Below are 22866 nucleotides of genomic sequence, written 5' to 3' on the forward strand. Positions count from 1 at the left end.
AAGCCTGCCTATGTGTATGTATTTATATAAGTTATTACAAAATAAAAATTTAGAGTCCAGAACCACTGGGGGCAGTAGCATCACCACTATTTGACCACATTTCTCAAGGTGATAAATCAGCCTCTCCCTTCTCACTCTCTGCACTCCCAGAAATTCCTTACTTGATGCTCATATGAAACCTGCTCAGGTTTGACCCAAGAAGATTCAGAGGATGTTTTGTACTGATTTAAGAAAAGTGCTTAAGGAAAATGCAGTATCTTTTCTTTCTTATGAATATATGAAACTTTAGTGTAATAAGCATCTCATAATTGGATGTGAACACTAAATTTCAGTCATCATACTGTGTTTCAGTACGATGGTGATGGGCGTCTATTAAAACAAACTCTGGGATGCCGTGCCATTTGCGTATTTTTCATATGCCAAAATGAGCTTAAGAAATAACACTCTAGAATGTTATTTTGTGATTCCCTGGACCTTCCCCAACTCCCCTACTCAAGAAACTCAGCAAGGCTGCTCACTCGTATGTGTACATGGGTTCAGTTCAGTCACTCAGTCGTGTCTGACTCTTTGCAACCCCATGGGCTGCAGCACGTCAGGGTCTCCTGTCCATCACCAACTCCCGGAGCTTGCTCAGACTCATATCCATTGAGTCGGTGACGATGGACTGGAAATATAAGATAACAAATGGGTGGGAATGATGTTTATGCTGACTAATAGTTTTTGGAGTGATTTCTATTACTTTGTTTTATAAAATCTGTGGACTATGAGAAACATACAAGCAGGAACACAAGAAGGAAAACAGGTACTGTCTGTTACAAGGCACATTACTTGGAAGATAACCTAAGAATTGCATTCGACTCTGATCCCTCAGCTCCAGGACCAGGAGGCCTCAGCTTCCGAGGAGGACCTCAGACTGCGCGTCAGACGACTCCATCACCAAGTACTGACCCTGCAGTACCAGCTCCAAGGCCAGGGGTCTGCGCACCACGAGCTGCAGGCCTCTCGCGAGGAAGCAGAGCATCTCAAGGGCAAGGTAGGCCGGGCCCACACTTCCTTTCCAGCCTGTAAACTAACGTTCCCTCACTCCAGCAGGACTAGAAAGTAGATGAATTAAGAGCTCACCGGACGTTTCTAGCAGTTTGCAAGCATTTATTAGATTTTGAAAGTACAGAGCAGTGTAGGAAAGGAAAACAAGACTTGTAATTCCTCCATCTGGGTAACCTCTACTAGATCTAAAAATAACAAATGTGTGCGTACATAAGTCACTTCAGTTGTGTCCGATTCTTTGCGACCCCATGGACTGTAGCCCACCAGGCTCCTCTGTCCATGGGATTCTCCAGGCAAGAAGCCTGGAGTGGGATGCCATGCCCTCCTCCAGGAATACATGTATATGGCTTTTTAAAAAGTCAAATGGTATACACGTGTTCCCCATCCTGTGGTGAATTCATGTTTATGTATGGCAAAACCAATACAATATTATAAAGTAATTAACCTCCAATTAAAAAAAAAACTCAACATTCAAAAAACAAAACAAAAAAAGTCAAATGGCACATAAATAAAAGTCTTTTCTGTGTAGGAGGGAAGTGGGTGTGAATATAAAAGAGCAACAAGAGCAGTCGTTAGAATGGTTTGGTATTGTGTCTGTGGGGGTGGAGACACAAGCTTGTGTAGGTGGTAAAATTGTTCATAACTTGGGACACACACACACACACACGCACATATAGTCACACACACACACTAGAGAGATCCAAGTAAGAATGGTGCCTTGGGATTAGCAGATGCAAACCATTATATATAGAATGAATAAACAGCAATGTCCTACAGTATAGTGTGTATGTCTCTCAGTCGGTCAGTCGTGTCTGACTTTTTGCAACCCCATGGACCGTAGTACACCAGGCTCTTCTGTCCTTGGAATTTTCCAGGCAAGAATGCTGGAATGGGTTGCCATTTTCTCCTCCTCCAGGGGATCTTCCTGGCACAGGGATCAAACCTGTCTCCTGCATTGCAGGCAGATTCTTTACCACTGAGCCACTTGGGAAGCCCTGTACTGTACAAGAAACTACTTTCAATATCCTGTGATAAATCATGATGGAAAAGAATATGAAAAAGAACATATATATAGGTATAACTGGAGAAGGCAACGGCACCCCACTCCAGTACTCTTGCCTGGAAAATCCCATGGATGGAGGAGCCTGGTAGGCTGCAGTCCATGGGGTCGCAAAGAGTTGGACATGACTGAGCGACTTCACTTTCACTTCTCACTTTCATGCATTGGAGAAGGAAATGGCAACCCGCTCCAGTGTTCTTGCCTGGAGAATCCCAGGGACAGGGGAGCCTGGTGGGCTGCCATCTATGGGGTCACACAAAGTCAGACACGACTGAAGCGACTTAGCAGCAGCAGCAGCAGCATAGGTATAACAGTCACTTTGCTGTACAACAGAAACCCAAAATTGTAAATCAACTATACTTCAATAAAATAAATTTTAAAAAAGAATGGTACATTGTATCCACATCAATACCTGGTTGTAATATACTATAGTTTTACAGAAAACTGTCCTCCCCGTTAGAGGAAAGCAGGCAAAATATGCAAGAGATCCCTCTGTATTATTATTTAAAAAAATTGTACATAACAGAGGCCAGCACAATATTGTAAAACAATTATCCTCCATTAAGAAAAATAAAAAAAGAAAAAACTGTATATAAACCTAAAATTATCTCAATATTTTAAAAAGGCAGAACAATATGGTCCTTTCTCCCCCTCAACCCCAACCTCTCTGACTTCTATTTTTTCAATCCTATGTACCCACATTTCAGTACTTATTTGTGTGCCTCAGTTCAGTTCAGTTGCTCTGTCCTGTCCGACTCTTTGCGACCCCATGGACTGTAGCACACCAGGCCACCCTGTCTGTCACCAACTCCCAGAGCCTACTCAAACTCATGTCCATCGAGTCAATGATGGCATCCAACCATCCCATCCTCTGTCATCCCCTTCTCCTCCCACCTTCAATCTTTCCTAGCATCAGGGTGTTTTCCAGTGAGTCAGCTCTTCGCATGAGGTGGCCAAAATATTGGAGTTTCAGCTTCGGCATCAGCCTGTCCAGTGAATATTCAGGACTGATTTCCTTTAGGATGGACTGGTTGGGTCTTCTTGCAGTCCAAGGGACTCTCAAGAATCTTCTCCAACACCACAGTTCAAAAGCATCAATTCTTCGGCACTCAGCTTTTCTTTATAGTCCAACTCTCACTTCCATACGTGACTAATGCAAAAACCATAGCTTTGACTAGACGGACCTTTGTTGGCAAAGTAATATTTCTGCTTTTTAATATGCTGTCTAGGTTGGTCATAACTTTTCTTCCAAGGAGCAAGCGTCTTTTAATTTCATGGCTGCAGTCACCATCTGCAGTGATTTTGGAGCCCAAAATAATAAAGTCTGTCACTGTTTCCACTGTTTCCCCATCTATTTGCCATGAAGTGATGGGACCAGATGCCATGATCTTAGTTTTCTGAATGTTGAGTTTTAATCCAACTTTTTCGCTCTCCACTTTCACTTTCATCAAGAGGCTTTTTAGTTCCTCTTCACTTTCTGCCATAAGGGTGGTGTCATCTGCATCAGTTCAGTTCAGTCGCTCAGTCGTGTCCAACTCTTTGCGACCCCATGAATTGCAGCATGCCAGGCTTCCCTGTCCATCACCAACTCCCGGAATTCACTCAGATTCACGTCCATCGAGTCAGTGATGCCATCCAGCCATCTCATCCTTGGTCGTCCCCTTCTCCTCCTGCCCCCAATCCCTCCCAGCATCAAAGTCTTTTCCAATGAGTCAACTCTTCTCATGAGGTGGCCAAAGTACTGGAGTTTCAGCTTTAGTATCATTCCTTCCAAAGAAATCCCAGGGCTGATCTCCTTCAGAATAGACTGGTTGGATCTCCTTGCAGTCCAAGGGACTCTCAAGAGTCTTCTCCAACACCACAGTTCAAAAGCATCAATTCTTCAGTGCCCAGCCTTCTTCACAGTCCAGCTGTCACATCCATACATGACCACAGGAAAAACCATAGCCTTGACTAGACGGACCTTAGTCGGCAAAGTAATGTCTCTGCTTTTGAATATGCTATCTAGGTTGATCATAACTTTTCTTCCAAGGAGTAAGCATCTTTTAATTTCATGGCTGCAGTCACCATCTGCAGTGATTTTGGAGCCCCCCAAAATAAAGTCTGCCACTGCTTCCACTGTTTCCCCGTCTATTTCCCATGAAGTGATGGGACCAGATGCCATGATCTTCATTTTCTGAATGTTGAGCTTTAAGCCAACTTTTTCACTCTCCTCTTTCACTTTCATCAAGAGGCTTTTTAGCTTCTCTTCACTTTCTGCCTTAAGGGTGGTGTCATCCGCATATCTGAGGTTATTGATATATCTCCCTGCAATCTTGATTCCAGCTTGTGCTTCGTCCAGCCCAGCGTTTCTCATGATGTACTCTGCATAGAAGTTAAATAAGGGTGACAATATACAGCCTTGACGTACCCCTTTCCCAATTTGGAACCAGTCTGTCGTTCCATGTCAAGTTCTAACTATTGCTTCCTGACCTGCATACAGATTTCTCAGGAGGCAGGTCAGGTAGTCTGGTATTCCCATCTCTTTCAGAATTTTCCACAGTTTGTTGTGATCCACACAGTCAAAAGCTTTGGCATAGTCATTAAAACAGAAGTAGATGTTTTTCTGGAACTTTCTTGCTTTTTGGATGATCCAGTGGATGTTGGCAATTTGATTTCTGGTTCCTCAGCCTTTTCTAAATCCAGCTTGAACATATGGAAGTTCACAGTTCACGAACTGTTGAAGCCTGGCTTGGAGAATTTTGAGCTTCACTTTGCTAGTGTGTGAGATGAGTGTAATTGTGTGGTAATTTGAACATTCTTTGGCATTGCCTTTCTTTGGGATGGAATGAAAACGGACCTTTTCCAGTCCTGTGGCCACTGCTGAGTTTTCATGTACTGAAATCATACCATTCAGAAATATTCTGCATCTTGATATCATTTAATGCAAAATTTTGGTGTATTTTCAAATCAATACATGCAAATTGAACTACAGTATTTTAAACTCTTGCATATTATTTTTTCCAGAGGCCAAACCATAACTTCCTTAACAGCATCTTTGTTTAAGGAAATCTAAATTATTTCTGTTACTTTGTTCTACAAGCATTTTTATACATCTATCTTGGAGTATGTTTCTGCAACATATGCAAAGGCTAAAATCTTAGTGAAAGAATTACTGTGTTAAAGGCTATATTGACTTTGATCGATAATGGCAAATAGCCCTCCAAAATGGTTATGTCATTTATACTCTCACTAGGAATGAGTGCAATTGCTTGCCCACAAATGGTTACCCTGAATCATATCACATTTTATATTTTTTTGACAAACTGATGAATGAAAATATACCATCAACATTTTGATGTGATTTCTGACTCCTTTTAATGCATTCTTTGTATAATCAAATACACTATACGTGGAGTTTTAGGTCCTCTATCCATCTTGCTTCATAGCCTTTTTGTCCGTTATTTTTTGGACTGTGCAGTAATCTATGGGGTGTTTGTGATTTCTGTTTCCCTACTGTTGGATCTATAGTTATTTCCATTAATTTATATATCATTTTTATGGGGCCCAGGTTCCTTCCCTGATGAGGGAACTAAGATCCTTCAAGCGGGTGTAATGTCTAAAGAAAACGAAGTAGGAGGTGGGGGGGAGTTTCTTACATATTCAAGTATGTTTATAAGGAAAAGGGGGCTTCCCAGGTGGCACTAGTGGTAAAGAACCTGCCTGCCAATGTGGGAGACCTAAGAGACATGGGTTCAATCCCTGGGTTGGGAAGATTCCCTGGAAAGGGGCATGGCAACCCACTCCAGTATTCTTGACTGGAGAATCTGTTGGACAGAGGAGCCTGGTGGGTTAAGGTCCATTGGGTTGCAGAGAGTTGGACACAACTGAAGCGACTTAGCACATATATCATTTTTTTTTTACAGTAGTTTAGAGAAGTGGGATTACTGGTTCAAAGAGAAGAAATAGTGCTCATCCTAAATACATATTGCAAATTTGCTTTCTATAAAATGCTGGCACCCACTTCCACAGTCAAAGCCATTCATGGGGGGATATTTTTGATTGTGCCCTCAACCAATGTGGGAGGTAAGATGACGTTTTTGTCCTGTCTGTCACTGATGTGTGAAAAATATAGCTCCAATTATACACGTTAGAACTTTTTTTTTTTTTACCATATCCAATATGTGTTTGTCTTTTTTTTTTCAATTACTTTCATTCTTTTTTGTCTTTCTCTGCTTAAGTTTGGATATTTCTTTCTAATCCATCTTTCAGTTATATAATACTCTTTGCTGATGCTGCTGCTGCTGCTGCTAAGTCGCTTCAGTTGTGTCCGACTCTGTGCGACCCCATAGACGGCAGCCCACCAGGCTCCCCTGTCCCTGGGATTCTCCAGGCAAGAACACTGGAGTGGGTTGCCGTTTCCTTCTCCAATGCATGAAAGTGAAAAGTGAAAGTGAAGTCACTCAGTCGTGTCCAACTCTTCGTGACCCCATGGACTGCAGCCTACCAGGCTCCTGTGCCCATGGGATTTTCCAGGCAAGAGTATTGGAGTGGGGTGCCATTGCCTTCTCTGATAATACTCTTTAGGTGATCAAATTTGCTCTTAAACTCATTATTTTAGTTCTTCGTTTCAGGTATTGTATTTTGGAGTCTTCGAATTTCTGTTTGGTTACTTTTGGATAGCTTCCAGTTCTCTGATGAAAGTCTTGTAATATAATTATTAAGTGTTTTAATCACAGTTACTGTCAGTTCTGTCTCTGATAGCTTCATTTTACATTCCCACTGGTGATGGATGAAGGTTCCAACTTCACATTCTCACCAACATTTGCTTCTGTCTGTCTTTTAGTTGCTAATCGTCCTAGTGGGTGTGAGGTGCTATGTCATTGTGGTTTTGACTTGCATTTCCTTAATGGCTAATAACCTTGAGCATCTTTTCATGTATTTGTGTGCAATTCACGTGTCTTCTTTGGAGAAATGTTCATTCAGATCCTCCCTCCCTCAATTTTGTAATTGGATAGTTTCTTTTTTGTTGTTCAGTCGTGAGGGTTTTTATATATTATAGACACAGTTTCCTTATTCGCTATAGGATGTGCATTTTCTCCCATTCTGTTGTCTTTTTACTTCTCATTTGTTTTTTAATTGCAGATGACCCAGTATACACTTTAGTCGCTCAATTGTGTCCAACTCTTTGCGACCCCATGGACTGTAGCCCACTAGGCTGCTCTGTCCGGGAAATTCTTCAGGCTAGAATACTGGAATGGGTTGCCATTCCCTTCTCCATGGGAAGAGAAGGGAATAGCTCACAGCAATATATTCATGCTATTTCTTACACTGAAGTAGAGAGAAGATTTCATCCAAGCCTGCAAATATTATGGTGTGCATTTTGAATAGAAGACAGTCTGCTTGGAGCTGGCATTTTAATCTTCAGATATATTCAGAGAAGTGTGCCAAAATAGATATATGGAAATGTTCATTAAAGTCTTTTTTTTAAAGCAAAGAAATAGAAACAATATAAATTTTCATAAAGAATTGGTTAAATAATTTTGTTCCAATCTCATGATTAAATAATGTACAAGATTTTTTAAAAATATGATTGGTTTGTATGTATTAAGGTGGAATCAACACCCCTGATTTTATATTAAATGACAACAGCAAACTGTAAGAACAAGATGTGAAGCATTTTGTATGGTATAGTTTCATCTGTGTGTATACACACATATGGCTTCTGCATGCAGGGTTGAAAATAGTATTAGAGGTCAGAAGAGCTTGGGGGAGAGGAAGAAGGACTTTTATCCATCTAGCTTTCTTGTAGTGATTACAGAGAAAAATCAGAGAGTGAGTGAGAAGAATTCCCAGAACACCCATCTTGTTGTAGCTTATGATTTTGTGGGTCAGGAATTTCAGGCAGGACTTGGTCACACAATTATACTCTGCAGAGCGTCAGTGAGGATCACTCAGTGGTATTCAGCTGGGCACTGGGCTAGGCTGGACGGTCCGAGGTAGCTTCATACCTGTGCCTGCCTCAGGGAATAATAATGGTTTATATTCATTGAATGTTGGCCAGATACCAGTCCTTGCTCTAAGCACTTTACAGGAATTGATTCAGAGTCCTCATCCAATCTTCCCCATTAGGTGGACAGTAATATTACCCCTGGGCTTCCCAGGTGGCATAGTAGTAGAGAATCCACCTGTCACACAGGAGACACTGGTTTGATCCCTCAGTCAGGAATATGCCCTAAGGAAGGAAATGGCAACCCACGCCAGTATTCTTGCCTGGGGAATCCCATGCACAAGAGGAGCCTAGCAAGCTACAGTCCACGGGGTCGCATAGAGTGGAACACGACTTAGTGACTAAACAACAACAACGTTGCACCTACTTTACAGATGAGAAAACTGAGACACAGAAAGAATGGACTTTCGCAAAGTCACAGGACTCAGGACATCTATAGGTTTAACACTGCACCAAAAACCACTGGCAGCCTCTGCATGGGGAATGGGAAAATCTTTCTTTCTGATTGCATGCTTGCATGCTCAGCCACGTCAGACTCTTCAGCCCCATGAACTGTAGCATGCCAGGCTCCTCTGTCCGTGGGATTTTCCAGGCAAGAATAATGGATAGGTTGTCATTTCCTCCCCCAGGGGATCTTCCTGACCTAGTGATAGAACCCGTGTCTCCTGCAGCTTTTGCACTGGCAGGCCATTTCTTTACCACTCAGCTACCTAGGAAGCCCTGCTTCCTGAAGGAAGAGGCAATAGAATGGCTTCGGCACCTGCAGTGTGGCAGAGCTCATTCTCTGGTGCTCAGAGAATCCTTCCTCCTGTGTTCTGGTCGAGCAGCTGATGGGAAAGGCCTGTGTTCTCACCACCAACTACTGGGGGAAAAGAGATGAGAGCCAAGCTCTCTGAGCACAGCTTGCCTGTACACGCAGCAAGCTGTGGAACCCACCACTCAGTGTTGTCAAAAATCTTGGTTCTCTTTCAGCTTGATGAACTTCAAAAAAAGCACCATGAAGTGAATTTGGCTGTGATACCTTTGAAGGTAATACATGTGTGAAATCAGCATGAAATACCTCTTTCTTTTTCTTTTTTTTTTTTCAAATCAAGAGTTTTTATTGTCTCTTTAAAAGATCACAACTGAGTCCATAGAACCATCTGCTATCTTGTTGTTTCTGCAGCAGGATCACTGAGATCTTATTCATCAGCCTGCTGAACTGTTCCTTTTTCAGAAACATAGATACCATCCAAAAATGTTCTGATATCCTTGTTTTTAACTGTGGTGGCTTGCTGAATCAAAGCAGCTGAATTTGACACAAGTTCAATGTCATTTCCTTCAAGAATCAATTCATCTCTCTGGGCTTGAGATACTGAACAGGCAACCCCTGGCCTCATTCGAACCCTGCATATATATTTTTCACCCAAAGAAATACCTCTTTCAAAAGAGAAAAAGGGAGCTTAGTACTGGATTGGCCAAAAAGTTTGTTCAGATTTTCCTGTAAGATGTTATGGAACAATCCAAGTGAACTTTTTGGCCAACCCGATATTTTTCCCATTAGGAACTAGTGCATGTCTGTTGTATAAAAACACTGGAAAGAAGAAGGAAGGAGAAACACAGCACCCCAGGTTCCCTTCTGAATCTAGCGTCTTCATGTATTTTCTTTTAGTGAATATTACATGTGTCTGAGACCCTGCTCTACCTGCGTAGGTATGTCTGTGCCACGTGGGTCTTCACCAGCCTTTGAAGCTGCCATTCTTGCCAGATCTAAAGCAGGAGACTGCAGTTCATAAAGCCTCCAGACCCTGCGGGTGTTCAAATCCCTCTGTCCAATCTTCTTGCCTCTCTCGCTCCCTCCCTGTCTCTTTTGCATTATCACACACAAGCACCATGCTGCACTTTTTTTTCTTAGAGAAGTTTTCTCCATGCATCTAGACATTTCTTGAGGACACATTCCCAGATAAGGCATTATTGATTCATAGGGTTTAATATGCTCGTCAAAGATGTAGTTTGAGTGAGATGACACATGTAAGCTCACACATGGCACTTGGACTTGGGCAGTGCGAAGTGCCTGGAGGGACTGTCCATTTTTCCCCACTCTCTAGGCATGGTAGGCTGGGAGGGGCACTGGGCTGGGAATTAGAAGGACATAGTTGAGCCCCCAGACCCTACTGACTTTGCCCTCTGAAATAATAGTGATTCCCTCTGGCCTGCTCTCACAGCTTCTTCTGACCCTCAGTGGATATGGCATTGATGGAAAAGTAGAGTGCAAACTGTAACGCTCTTGAAAATGGGAGATGTTCTTGCTCCTCTGTTATTTTCGTCATTTGCTGTGTACTGGCAGTACTGGGCACTGGGGCATCACTGCCTATAAACTGATGTGCAAGGGTCCCTGACCCTCTGGGCTGGGCTTGGAAGGGAGTTCTGGCAGGAAGGGGTCACCATGTCCTCCGATGGAGCAGCTCCTCCAAACGTGCACAGAAGCGGGAGGTCATTTCATGACCAGAGAGACACACACTCACATCACCCACATAACAGATCTCTCCTGTGCGGAGCCGTGGAACGAGGACAGCGCAGGGAATCCAGGAGAGTGTCAGCCTTGCCCTCAAGGAGCTCCCAGGCTATGGAGGAGACAGAACCACAGACGTAAAGATTTACTCCTGGGACAGCAGGAGCCAGGAGCCTGGGCACAGAGAGACCCAAGTTCTGAGCATGAGGGGGACCTGCCCAGGGAGGCATTGCCCAGGCTGGCCTCTGAACAGGTCTGCACAAGGTTTTCCTGGGCTCAGGACATGTGGGAGCCACAGAGGAGTAGTGAGGAAGTTCTGGGGTGTCGGGGGTGGGGAGTGGGTCAGTGTGTCTGGAACACGAGGCATGAGAAGGAGGGTCATCTTTGTGACGGGGCTGGAGAGGCACGGTTCGACCTTTCGTGCGTGGGCCCCTGCCTGGGCCGGCCGGTGTGCGTGCTTTGTCTGTATCGTCTCCTTCTGTCTTGGTGTGGCGACAGTGCCCGTTGTACAGTTGAGCAAGTCACGGGGTAGAGAGGAGCTTGGTCTCATAGCTGGTTGGTGGAGGGGCTGAAGACCCATCCAGAAGGCATCCAGAAGGGGATGGGCAGTAGTGTGGCCCGTTGTTTTCAGAGTTGCCTCTGGCTTCTGCGTGAAGGGAGGGATGGCAGGAAGGAGGCTGAGCTAAGACAGGGGTGTGTGTGTGTGTGTGTGTGTGTGTGTGTGTGTGTTAGTCGCTCAGTCGTGTCTGACTCTTTGTAACCCCGTGGACTGTAGCCCGCCAGGCTCCTCCGTCCATGGGATTCTGCCGGCAAGAATACTGGAGTGGGTTGCCATTCCCTTCTCCAGGGGATTTTCCAACCCAGCGATTGATCCTGGGTCTTCCCCATTGCAGGCAGACTCTTTACCAGCTGAGCCACCCGGAGTCTGAGGGAAGCAAAACCTGGAGCCAGTGCCCCGCCCCTCCCGCTCAGCCACCCCGCCCCCATAGAACCCGGCATCCATGGACCCACCAGCTGTGTCTTCACTCCCACCCTTTCAGGCCAAGCTGGCTTCCCTGGTCCAGAAGTGCCAGGAAAGGAACCACTTGATCACACACCTGCTTCAGGAGCTGCACAGACATGGGGCGGAGAACCACCTGCTCTCCCGGATGGCACAGAACATGGTGAACGACGTGGCGCTGGCCGAGTACACAGCCACCTTCCTGGCTCCAAGGGTCCCAGAGGTAGGGTCCCACAGACTGCCCTGCCCCTCTTCCTGTAGGGACTGTGGGCTCATGCACCTGCCTGTCCACCTCCTGACCAGCCCTGTCATCCACCTGCCCTGACCTCCCTCCTTCTGTCGGCTGACCTTGCCTGGAACATGGCTCAGGGCTGGCATAGGGACGTGATCCACTTATCTTTAACCTTAGAAAGTCTCATGACATGGTGCGGGAGAGAGACACAGAAACCATGACTTTAATTCAGTGTCATACAAGTTCTGCCTCATCAGACATTTCTTTCATGGGTGCCCCAGGACCTTAGCACTTGCCGCTTCCTCTGGCAGGATTCCTGTCTGCCCTGCAGCCTCCCGTCTGTCCTTCAGGGCCCAGTTCAGGTGTGGCCTTGCTCAGGAGCCGGCCTTGGATCCTACATGGCACGTGGGCATGATCGATGCGGCAAGTTAGAGGAATTTCCCCCTACTGTTAGAAGACTTTTATGAGCCTGTCTGTTGGGGCCAGAGCTGCTCCCTAACCATTTCTGTCTCTCTAGTCCCAGGCACGGAAAAGCTGCTCAGGGAATAGCTGTTGAATGAATGAAGTCACGAACTAAATGAATGAGACTCTCCTCTTTCAATGGTCGATGAAAGAGGAGACTGAGGCTCAGAGAGGTTGGGAGACTCACACGCCAGCACATACACATACACACACTCGTCGGGCACACAACCCCATTCCTGGGGACCAGCTAGCAGCGCCCCTACCAAACTAGCTCAGTTCCTGATTGTGCAAGGGGGAAATGCAGCTGTTGCTATGGATATAGCCGGCCCTGTTCTCCATCACCCCCCTGGGGCTCTGCAGTCAGAAGGGCCTGCTTTTGATAGTGTAGCCCTACGTCTGCATCTCCCTGCTTGGCCTTCCCAGCCCAGCCTCTGCAGGCCAATCCTCTCTGTCCCTTCCTTCCCCTACAGCCTTTAGGGTTTCAGGTGTCCTCTAATCCAAATTGCCACACAGCCATGTGAACACCAGGAGGCCAAGGGACCTGCTCAGGGCCACAGCAACTTGGTTCAGAGTCAGAATTTGAACCTAGAGCCCCTGACTCCCAGACCAGTGCTCATCCCTCTCCCTGAGGCTTTTAAGCTTCTTCAGAGGCAGAATAGGGGTGGAGAGAGAGGTCAGCATCTTGTTGAGGGGTATGGCACAGTCCCCATGTCTTAGTTAAGGCAGGACTGAAAGCAGAGTTCCAAGAAAGCTGTTGGATGTGCCAGGGGTCTCCTGGGAGGGAGGCTGGTGGTGGGCTGAGAAGGCCTCATTGCGGTGAACCCTCCCACACACCCAGGGGCTGTTCTGTCTGGCAGGCTCTGAAACTAGACCCGATTTGTTCACTCGGACTGGACAGGCTGATTTACATTGACCAAATTCACAGAGTCCGAGGTATAAACTCGAACACTAACAATCATTTCTCATGTGACATGAAGCTATGCACAGGCTGAAATATTTGATGGATGGAAAAACAATCAGCCTGTTCTCTCCCTATAGTGAAGTTATCTGGAAAGTCCAGTTCATGGTTCATTGGTTCGTTTGTAAGTCAATCAACATTTGTAGTCAGAAGGTCATTTGGGAGCCTGGGATGAAAACAGAGAGGGTTAGTGGTGTCATCAGCCTGACGCATTCATTTCCTGGAAGGATGTACTTCTGGGCCTGGACAGGCCTCCCCAGGGGCCAGGGTATCTCCCCTGTCGATATTCTGAAAGGCCATGGCCAATCATAAGCTTATACTCCCTCCTTTTCAGGTGACTTTGAATCTGCTGTGACCCATTTTGCATTATTTTACAAATCAGCTCACCAAATTCAGTTCAGTTCAGTTGTTCAGTCTTGTCTGACTCTTTGCAACCCCATGGACTGCAGCACGCCAGGCCTCCCTGCCCATCACCAACTCCTGGAGCTTACACAAACTCATGTCCATTCTGTTGGTGATGCCATCCAACCATCTCATTCTCTGTCGTGCCCTTCTGCTCCCACCTTCAATCTTTCCCAGCATCATGCGCTTTTCCAATGAGTCAGTTCTTCACATCAGGTAGCCAAAGTAGTGGAGCTTGAGCTTCAGCTTCAGCATCAGTCCTTCCAATGAATATTCAGGACTGATTTCCTTTAGGATTGACTGATTGGCTCTCTTTGCAGTCCAAGGGACTCTCAAGAGTCTTCTCAAAAGCCACAGTGCAAAAGCATCAGTTCTTCAATGCTCAGCTTTCTTTGTAGTCCAACTCTCACATCCATACATGACTACTGGAAAAACCATAGCCTTGACTAGATGGACCTTTGTTGGTAAAGTAATGTCTCTGCTTTTTAATCTGCTATCTAGGTTGGTTATAGTTTTTCTTCTAAGGAGCAGGCATCTTTTAATTTCATGGCTTCAGCTCACCAAGAACACCCCCATTTTCTTGATCTGAGGAATAGCTTACTGTCCCCTCCAAAAACCACAAAAGCCTGGCTCTGCCATTTCATTTCACAGATATTTATTGAGCACCTATTGTCACGAGCCGAGCATGGTGCTAGGGTCTGGGGAGAAATGATGAATCAGGCCAAAGTGTATATACAGACAAGGAGAGAAATAATCGTAAATTACAGCTAGTGTCAAAAAGGAAAAGATGGAGACTGTGTGGGTGCCTTAATTGCTCTGAGCCTTGCTTTGCTCATCTGTAAAATAGGAATATTACATCCTACTTGGTAGAATGAACATAAAAAAGTTGGAGATAACTCATGAAACACCCTGTACAGGGATGTCCCACAGGTAGGAACTTGGTCCTCATGTGAGCAGTTGTCAAGGGGGTGGGCTCTGGCATCCAGGAGCCCTGGATTCAGATTTTAGCTCTGCCATTGTCTTACTCTGTGGCCTTAAGAGGGAACACTGCTTTATGTGACTGACTTAGGGAGTCCTCCTGTGTGGGAGGTGCTGTTATTATCACCCCCCACCTTTCCAGATGGGAAAACTGAGGCTCAAGGAGGTTATGTCCAAAGACATATGTCTACAAGCAGCTGCCTAGCTCAGCCTTTTGTGTGTTCAGTTGTTTGCATAAGCAGAGCTGGGGTTTGAACCCGGCCGTAGGTTTCTGTACAGGGCCACTGCGGGGTGGAAAGGCAGTGTGTATTGGGTGCGGTGTGGGCCTTTGGGGCATGTGGGCAGCAGCAGGGGTCTGGCACATACAGACCAGGCCCTCAGTGAGTCCATCCTGTTGTCCCTGCAAGGCCGATCCTTGTGTGCAGATATTAATATGTGACCCCAGGGACTGTGGCCCACTGGGCCCCTCTGCCCATGATATTTCCCAGGCAAGATGCTGGAGTGGGTAGCCATTCCTTTCTCCATGGGATCTTCCTGACCCAGGGTTTGAACTTGGGTCTTCTGCATTACCGGCAGATTCTTTACCATTTAAGCCTCCAGGGAAGCCCTATATTAATATAAGGCAGTGAAAAATAAACGTGATGTATTTAAGAAGCAAAAAGGGCTCCAGGCTGGCTGGAGTGAGGGGGCTTCCAAGTGGAGAAGTTCTGAGAGGTTAGAAAGGAGGTCACGGGCATCTGACTGGCCACAGGAGTGTTTGCACCCAGTTCTTCAATGAATGGGGAGCTGCCAAAGAGGTGCAGCAGTAACTGCTGTGCTTTGGGAAGATGATCCCAGCAGGCCTGTGGGCTGGACTGGGCTGCAGAGTCCCAGGCAGGCCATGCACATGGCGGCCAGATGGCTCAGGCCACAAATACCCAAGGCCCAGGCAGCCGAGCAGAACCCTGGGGGTACAGAGACCCTTCATGATGGTGGCGGCAGCTCCTCCCGCTGGCAGCTGGGCAGGAAGTAGGTTTTACTGGAGCTGATTTTCGTTTCAGAGAACACAGATGGAATTCCCAGTGGGGACATTGGGCTTGGGCTCAGAGCCCAGGAGGGCTGCCCGACTGGCTGGGGGGACACTTAACAGACTTGAGGAAGGGGGGCACATGCCAGGGCCGAGAGGGCAGGTCCTGGGAGCCCTGTGCTCTGGAGTGGGCTCCTGTTAACCACAGCCTCCTGAGGGAAGGCGGGGTATGGGCTATGAGTGGGGCGTCCCATATGGACAGGCTGCTGTTCATTTATTCCCGGGAGGCAGTGATAATGGGAGACTCACAGAGCCTGCCCTGAGCCAGCACTTTCTGTGGTTTATTCACTTCATCCTCCCAACATCCCCCCTCGTCAAGGAGGAGACTGAGCCCCAGCGTCAAAGTCACACCCGGGGGTGGCAGGCTGCGGTTCAGAGCTGGGGGGGGGGTCCATCTGCGCTCCACCCTTTCAGGAAGAGGGTGCTCCCCTTCCTGCCATAGCAGAGGCTCAGGGTCAGTGATCGCTTCTCATCAACTTCCTCTTCTCACCTTGATTGGGTGGGTGATAGAAATTGAGCCTCAGTGGGCTCAGGCCCTTTTCTTGGGGCTGCATCTAAAGTGTCTTAGTCTATTGGGCTCACTTAACAAAAATACCACAGACTGGGTGGCTTAAACAGCAAGCATCTTATTTCTCACAGTCCTGGAGACTGGAAGCTGGGGATCAGCCACATGGTGGGATTCTGGTGGGGGCTCTCTTCCTGGGGTGCAGACGGCTGCCTTCTCACTGTGTCCTTGCATGGTGGACAGAGAAGCCGGCTCTCTAATATCTCTTCTATCAGGGACACTGGTTCCAGCCAGAGGACCCTGTCATCATGATCTGATCACCTCCCCAAGACCCCATCTCCAAATTCCCTCACTTGGGGGTTAGGATTTCAGCATGTGAGTTTTCAGGGGGACACAGACATTCAGGGCACAGGACAGCATGTGGGTGGGATGGGGGCGGCCAGCCCTCAGAGCTGCCATCTTCCTGACCTGCCTCATTGTCCAGGCTGCCACTGTCTGCAGGTCAGCCCTGCATCCGACCTGGTGCCCTTGCCCAGCTCTGTAGGTTCTCACGAGCATTGGTCCTGAAGCAGGGAATCCCACGAGGCCAGATTGGCTGTCTTTCAGCTGGGAACATGGGGTGTTGGTACCTCCCTGGCTTCAGCTGAGATAGGAGTGCGAGGAGGGCAGATTCCTTCCATTCTTGGACTCTCGAATGGACATGGGGGTTCTCAGTCCCACCCCATCCTCAAACTGACTTGACTGGGCATGTCTCTGGGCACTTTCTCAGGGCCCCCTTAACTTTTTTCCTGATCTCAAGCCCCAGGACATCTCTTTTTTTCTGGATTTCACCAGGACCTAGGCTGTTGACATTCTCAAGCCAAGAAGGAAACACCATTTTTGTTACTTGCACTCGGGTGTCATCCGCTTTTGAAGGCAGATGCCTGGGTGCCAAGGGGCGGTGGAGAAAGGGTGCCCTCCGGCCCATGCCCAGCCTCCTGAAGGCTCCAATGGGGGTGGGGGTGGGGTCAGCTCAGCAAACAGAAGATCCATCAGAGCACTGGATGTCTTAGCCCTGCCTGGCTCCCTGCTGTTTCTGGGACATGAGGTTCCCTGGCCTCTCTACGGGCATGGAGTTTTCTTTGGCAGATAAAGAAACCCAGACCCTGAAGAATAGCCACCCTGTGGCCCAATGCTCACCCTTCACCTCCTGAAGTCACCTGCTTTTTTAGGCCTGGATAGCACAGGGTAGGGGTTGCTAACCTTTTGTAGGGCTCTGTGAGACCCCCCCCCTCAAATGTCCATCACGTTGCCATCACATAAAGATATTCACAGAGGATATAAGGTCAAGCAGAAATTGCTCTACTGGGGGCGGTCAGAGGCTTAGTGTACTAACACCAGAGGGTCATTGAGACCCCAGCCTTAAAAAAAAACATGCAACCAAGGGAGGAAGCTTCTAATTCCACTTCCTCTTGCCCTGCTTTTTCCTCCATTCTCCATGTCCTGGAAACATCTGCTCTCCTCTGGGCACTGGTCAACAAGATCTATATATGAGCCTTTGGAAATGGAATCTCATCTTGAAAGAAACAGCAAGACTGAGAGCCCTAAATTCCCTTAATTCATTAAATCAATGACCCCAAGCCTGGGCCTCCAAGGATCCAGGCAATTAGTTTCTCTTCATCTGCTGCCTTTTATGGAGAATATCCCCCCAAAAAATTTACCTGGGGAGAGAGGCAGGGTAGTGGAGTGTGTAGGATGAGGCTTTATCCATCTGTTACTCTTCATGGAACATTTAGTAGATGTTTATTCTTATTTGGTTCTGACAAAACCCTGCAAGGAGCATTTTCATGGCTCCACTCTGCAGATGGAGAGGGCAAGACTCAGAGAATTCAACTGACTTGGCCAGGACCATGGAACCAGTAAGTGGCAGAGCCAGGTTCAACCTGAGGTTGCCTGGCTCCACACCTCTCCAGGCTGATGGGATAAATGAGAAGCAGGAGAAAGATCGGTCTCTGATCACGTACTGAATGCAGTGCCCCTGAAAGTAGTTTAGTGCCTATGAGGCTACTCTGGACACAAAGGCAAGGAAACCTGAAGAAGTCTGTGTCTAATAAAACTAACTCCAAGCCCAGGTGCAAGCAAAAGCATTCAGTTGAAGCCTAGCAGTGAGCGGAGAGAAGGAATCTGATTTGGGAATATAATTCCTGGAGGAGGAAGCACACAAAACTAGGCTTTTAAGGATTTAGATGGATGGTGTGAAGGCCCTCTAGGCTGGGAGAACAGCATGTGCAAAGGCACTGGGGCGTGAAGGGTCATGGTCCTCGAAGACACAGAGTTTTAGGAGAGGTAAGTGGAATGTTCTGAGGGCAGGAAATGCAGTGAGAGAACAGGCACTGTGCCTGGTGCAGAGGGCTCCCAATAAGTGATAGTGTGATTGGATTAGTATCAGAAGATGATAGGGCCATCATCCATGCCCTTGTATATTTGTCTCTGGATAAGTCAATCCATTTAGAGGAATCATCAAAGAGCCCAGGTGTCCCAGTGCAGCAGAGAGGTGCTATGTGATAGGCAGGTGGCTGAACTCAGTCAAGTGGAGTCAGGGAAGATTTCATAAAGGTGGAGACACTTGGGTTAGTTATTGATGTATGCATAGAAGTTCACCAGAGAATGAGAGCGCAGGATCCTCTGGGCAGGAAGGTGGCTGGTGCAGATACTTGGAGGACACAGTGGAGATGGGAGAAGGGAGCTATCACAGCTACACTGCACTTGGGGCCCCTTTCCCACTGGAAAACCCAGGAGGAAGCAAGATCTGGGCTGCCGGTCTGGAATCAACTGTAACCTGCCTTGAAGATCCAGCTGTTGCTTTTGTTGAACCCATGGGGAGCTGCCAGGCTGACCAGCTGAGTTCCTATTGCCACTTCAGCTCTTCCAGAGCCTGTGCACTTGTGGGGAAGAGGAGGACAGTTGATCCATGGAGTGGTGCAGGGACTTGGGTCCAGCCTGACCTGGATTCCTGGGTGCTGAGTCAGGGGTCGCAGGAGCAGCTCAGTGATCGGCTCTCACAAGGGGCCGGAAGGACCTTCATGCAGAGAGAGTATTTCTTCTGGAGACTCTTATGCGGCTGCCCTCCTCACCCTGCCCTGCTCCCTGGCCTTTTTTGTTGTTGTCCAGTTGCCAAGTCATGTCCGACTCTTTGTGACACCATGGACTGCAGCACGCCAGGCCTCCCTGTCCCTCATCATCTCCCGGACTTCGCCCAGGTTCACGTCTATTGCAATGGGGATGTCATCCAATCAAGTCATCCTGTGTCACCCTCTTCTCCTTCTGCCTTCCATCTTTCCCAGCATTAGGGTCTTTTTCAGTGAGTCAGCTCTTCTCATCAAATGGCCAAAGTATTGCAGCTTAAGCTTCAGCATCAGTCCTTCCAATGACTATTCAGGGTTGATTTCCTTTAGGATGGACTGGTTTGATCTCCTTGCAGTCCAAGGGACTCTCAAGAATCTTCTCCAACACCACAGTTGAAAAGCATCAATTCTTTGGTGCTCAGCCTTCATTATGGTCCAACTCTCACATCTGGAAAGACTATAGACCTTTGAGTATACAGACGTGTGTCAACAAAGTGATATATTTGCTTTTTAACACATTGTCTATGTTTGTAACAGCTTTTAAAACCTATTCATCAGTCTCCACTTGAAGATTCAATTTGAATAAAGGAAATGGAAGCTTTCCTTACACCTGTATCATTGGGAGCAAATCCTGGACTCCCTTGGGGGTCCTGGGCAGAGGAGGGAGGGGGCCCTGCCTACACGTGTGCACACACAGGAAAGTGGATGCGGCCATAGGATGCACTTTCTGTAGGGGCCAGGGGCTGCTCTTTCCAGTTGTAGTCAAGTGTGGAAGGCTTTTCCTCCCGTGTCATGCAGAGTAACTGCTGGGATGTCTTTTCTTCCAGACAAGCCACCACCTGGACATCGAGTCTGAGATGACGGCATTTGTCAGAGGTCAGGGCGATTTTCAGTTAGGAAGAGTTTGCATACTCAGACCAGTCCAGGCCAGCAAGACAGTCTGACAGGTGGGCCAGGGTGGGGAAATGCCCACGGTCAAGTGCAGATGACTAAAGGAAACCAGAGCCTGCTGTCTTGCACTCTCTTTCCTGCTTGGCTCTGCCTTTTCATTTCACTCTTAAGGAGAACATGTTAGAAAAATACTGCCATATCCAAATGGCCAAATTCTGCAGCCCTGTAGTTTCACTCCTGGAAATTCATCCTGAGTAAATAATTCTATGTGTGGAAAAGCTCAGTGGACAGGCATATACATGCCAGGTTATTTATAACATTGAAAAGCTATTCAGGAAAACTCTGGTATTATTAATTAACTCTTATTTATTAACTATGAGAGGCTTTCCTGGTGGCTCTGTGTTAAAAGAATCCACCTGCAATGCAGGAGACCCAGGTTCGATTCCTCAGTCAGGAAGATCTCCTGGAGAAGGAACTGGTAACCCACTCCAGTATTCTCACCTGGGAAATTCCATGGACAGAGGAGCCTGATGGGCTACAGTCAGTGGGGTCACAAAGAGTCAGACATGACTGAGTGAACATATACACCACTGATATAACTGTACATGAATATCTGTGAATGACTGGCAGCTTAGGCTAGAAGATAAACTAAAATGCCAACAATGGTTACTTAGATGGTAACATGGGTGGGATTTTGTTGTTCTATTATTATTAAAAAGAAAAGAATTTCCCTGAGCCTTATCTTACCAGTGCAGTGGACTGTCAGCCCTGGGGGAGGGGGCTTCCTGAGGGTGTATTTAGGGTTATTTTGTTTTAAGATGCTCAGTATAAAAGTGAAGAAAGTATGGATAATGTTCCCTTTAGGCAACTGAGCTGCTCTTGATAACTGCTTGCTTAGAGATTCTTATTACTAGATTCTGTTCTTACCAGCTGTGTGATCTTGGATGAGTTAATTAACCTCTCTGAGCCTGGGACCCTTATCTTTAAAAGGAGGATACATGATCTTTTTTCAGATGTATTAGTGCCTGGTATGTTGCATGGTGCCAACAAATAGGAAGAGAGACCTGGCTTCAGTTTTCAGCTGCTCAGGATGGGCCTCCCCTTCTGTACCTTCAGCTTCCATCCCTGCTATCTGGGTTGGCATCTGTTTTCACAGTTGGAGGCACATCAATTCTAGCTGGTCCTGCTTCTGCCACTAGTTTGTGCAAGTCTCCTCCTTTATCTGGGCTCAGCTTCTTCATCCTTGAAAGAAAGACGTGTACCAGATTGGTGAAGTTACTTATTCACTCAGCATTTCTAAAAGGCTGCTGTGTGCCAGACCCCTATCATTGTTGTAGAGTTTACAAAGATGAGCTGGCTTGCAGAGGTGGTGGTTCTTGTGCTGAAGGAGCTTATAGCTAGGTGGTAGACGGTGAAGCAGGCAGGCAGTTTTCTAGGATACCCGAAGACCACGGCAGTACCATCAGAGGGGTGTGGGTGTGGCACTCATAGAGTTCAAAAGCACCCTTCAAAAGAGGGACTTTGTCATGGGGTGAAGGATCTGGGAATGAAAGAGAATGAAAAGGCTCAGAGACTTGCTAGTTTTTAGAATAGATTTCTGGATTGAGATTGGAGTAGGCATATCCTCTTCTAGTTCAGAAATGCCTCCCGAATCCCCAAATGGACAGTGTCCTGCAGAGACCTTTGCATTCAGAGTCCTGGCCTATTCCTGAGGCTGAGTGGCCAGGATGGACAGCTCAACTGGATTCTTTGAAGGTGAGAAGACATCAGTCACTTAATTTAAATATAAATATATTGATTTATTTTTCAGTTACTTCGGGTCTTAGTTGCAGCATGCAGGATCTTTTATTGCAGCACGCAGGCTTCTCTGTAGTTGTGGAAAGCAGGCTCCAGAGAGCGCAGGCTCAGTGTTTGTGGCACACACCATCTTAGTTACCCAGCATCACATGGACTTATAATTTTCCGACCAGGGATCAAACCCATGTCCCCTGCATTGGAAGGCAGATTCTTCACCACTGGACCACCAGGGAAGTCCCAGTCACTTAATTTCTTAAATAAACAGTTTTATTGAAGATATAGGCTTCCCTAGTGGCTCAGAGGTAATGCAAATACAGAAGAGGGTACAACTCAAAAGTGTACAGCTCGATAAATTGCCGTGAAGTGATTTATGCTCAGAAAGCTATCACCAGATCAAGAACTAGAAAGTGACCACAAAACACCCCCCTACCTGCCCCCCGCCAGTTTCCCTTATGTGTGCGCTTAGTTGCTCAGTCGTGTCTGACTCTTTGCAACCCCATGGACTGTAGCCCTCCAGACTTCTCTGTCCATGGGATTCTCCAGGCAAGAATACTGGAGTGTGTTGCCATGCCCTCCTCCAGGGGATCTTTCCAACCCAGGGATCCAACCCAGGTCTCCCACATTACAGGCAGATTCTTTACCATCTGAGCCACCAGGGAAGCCCAAGAACACTGGAGTGAGTAGCTTTTCCCTTCTCCAGGGGAGCTTCCCAACCCAGGAATCGAACCAGGGTCTCCTGCATTGCAGGTGGATTCTTTACCAGCTGAGCTACCAGGTTTCCCTTATAGTCTCTTTTTATTCTGTTTTTAAATTTTCTCTTTTGTTCTATGTTATCTTTGTGTTCTGTGTCTGGTTATTTTTGTGTGTTCTGTGTCTGGTTATTT

General features: G+C 46.9%; 1 protein-coding gene across 1 annotated transcript in view; it reads left to right on the forward strand.

Moving 5' to 3' along the window:
* The window catches only part of CUNH4orf50 (chromosome unknown C4orf50 homolog), a 66606-nt gene that overhangs the window by 39170 nt on the left and 4570 nt on the right, over positions 1-22866 (forward strand). Inside the window, exons 7-11 of the mRNA XM_040237334.1 lie at positions 872-1033; positions 9069-9125; positions 11628-11810; positions 20122-20170; positions 21819-21940. Of these exons, the coding sequence (XP_040093268.1) occupies positions 872-1033; positions 9069-9125; positions 11628-11810; positions 20122-20170; positions 21819-21940 (573 nt within the window). The remainder of the gene's footprint in view (positions 1-871; positions 1034-9068; positions 9126-11627; positions 11811-20121; positions 20171-21818; positions 21941-22866) is intronic.

This window comes from Oryx dammah, unplaced genomic scaffold, assembly GCF_014754425.2.
Source record: "Oryx dammah isolate SB20612 unplaced genomic scaffold, SCBI_Odam_1.1 HiC_scaffold_3, whole genome shotgun sequence".
NCBI classification, from domain to species: Eukaryota; Metazoa; Chordata; class Mammalia; order Artiodactyla; family Bovidae; genus Oryx; species Oryx dammah.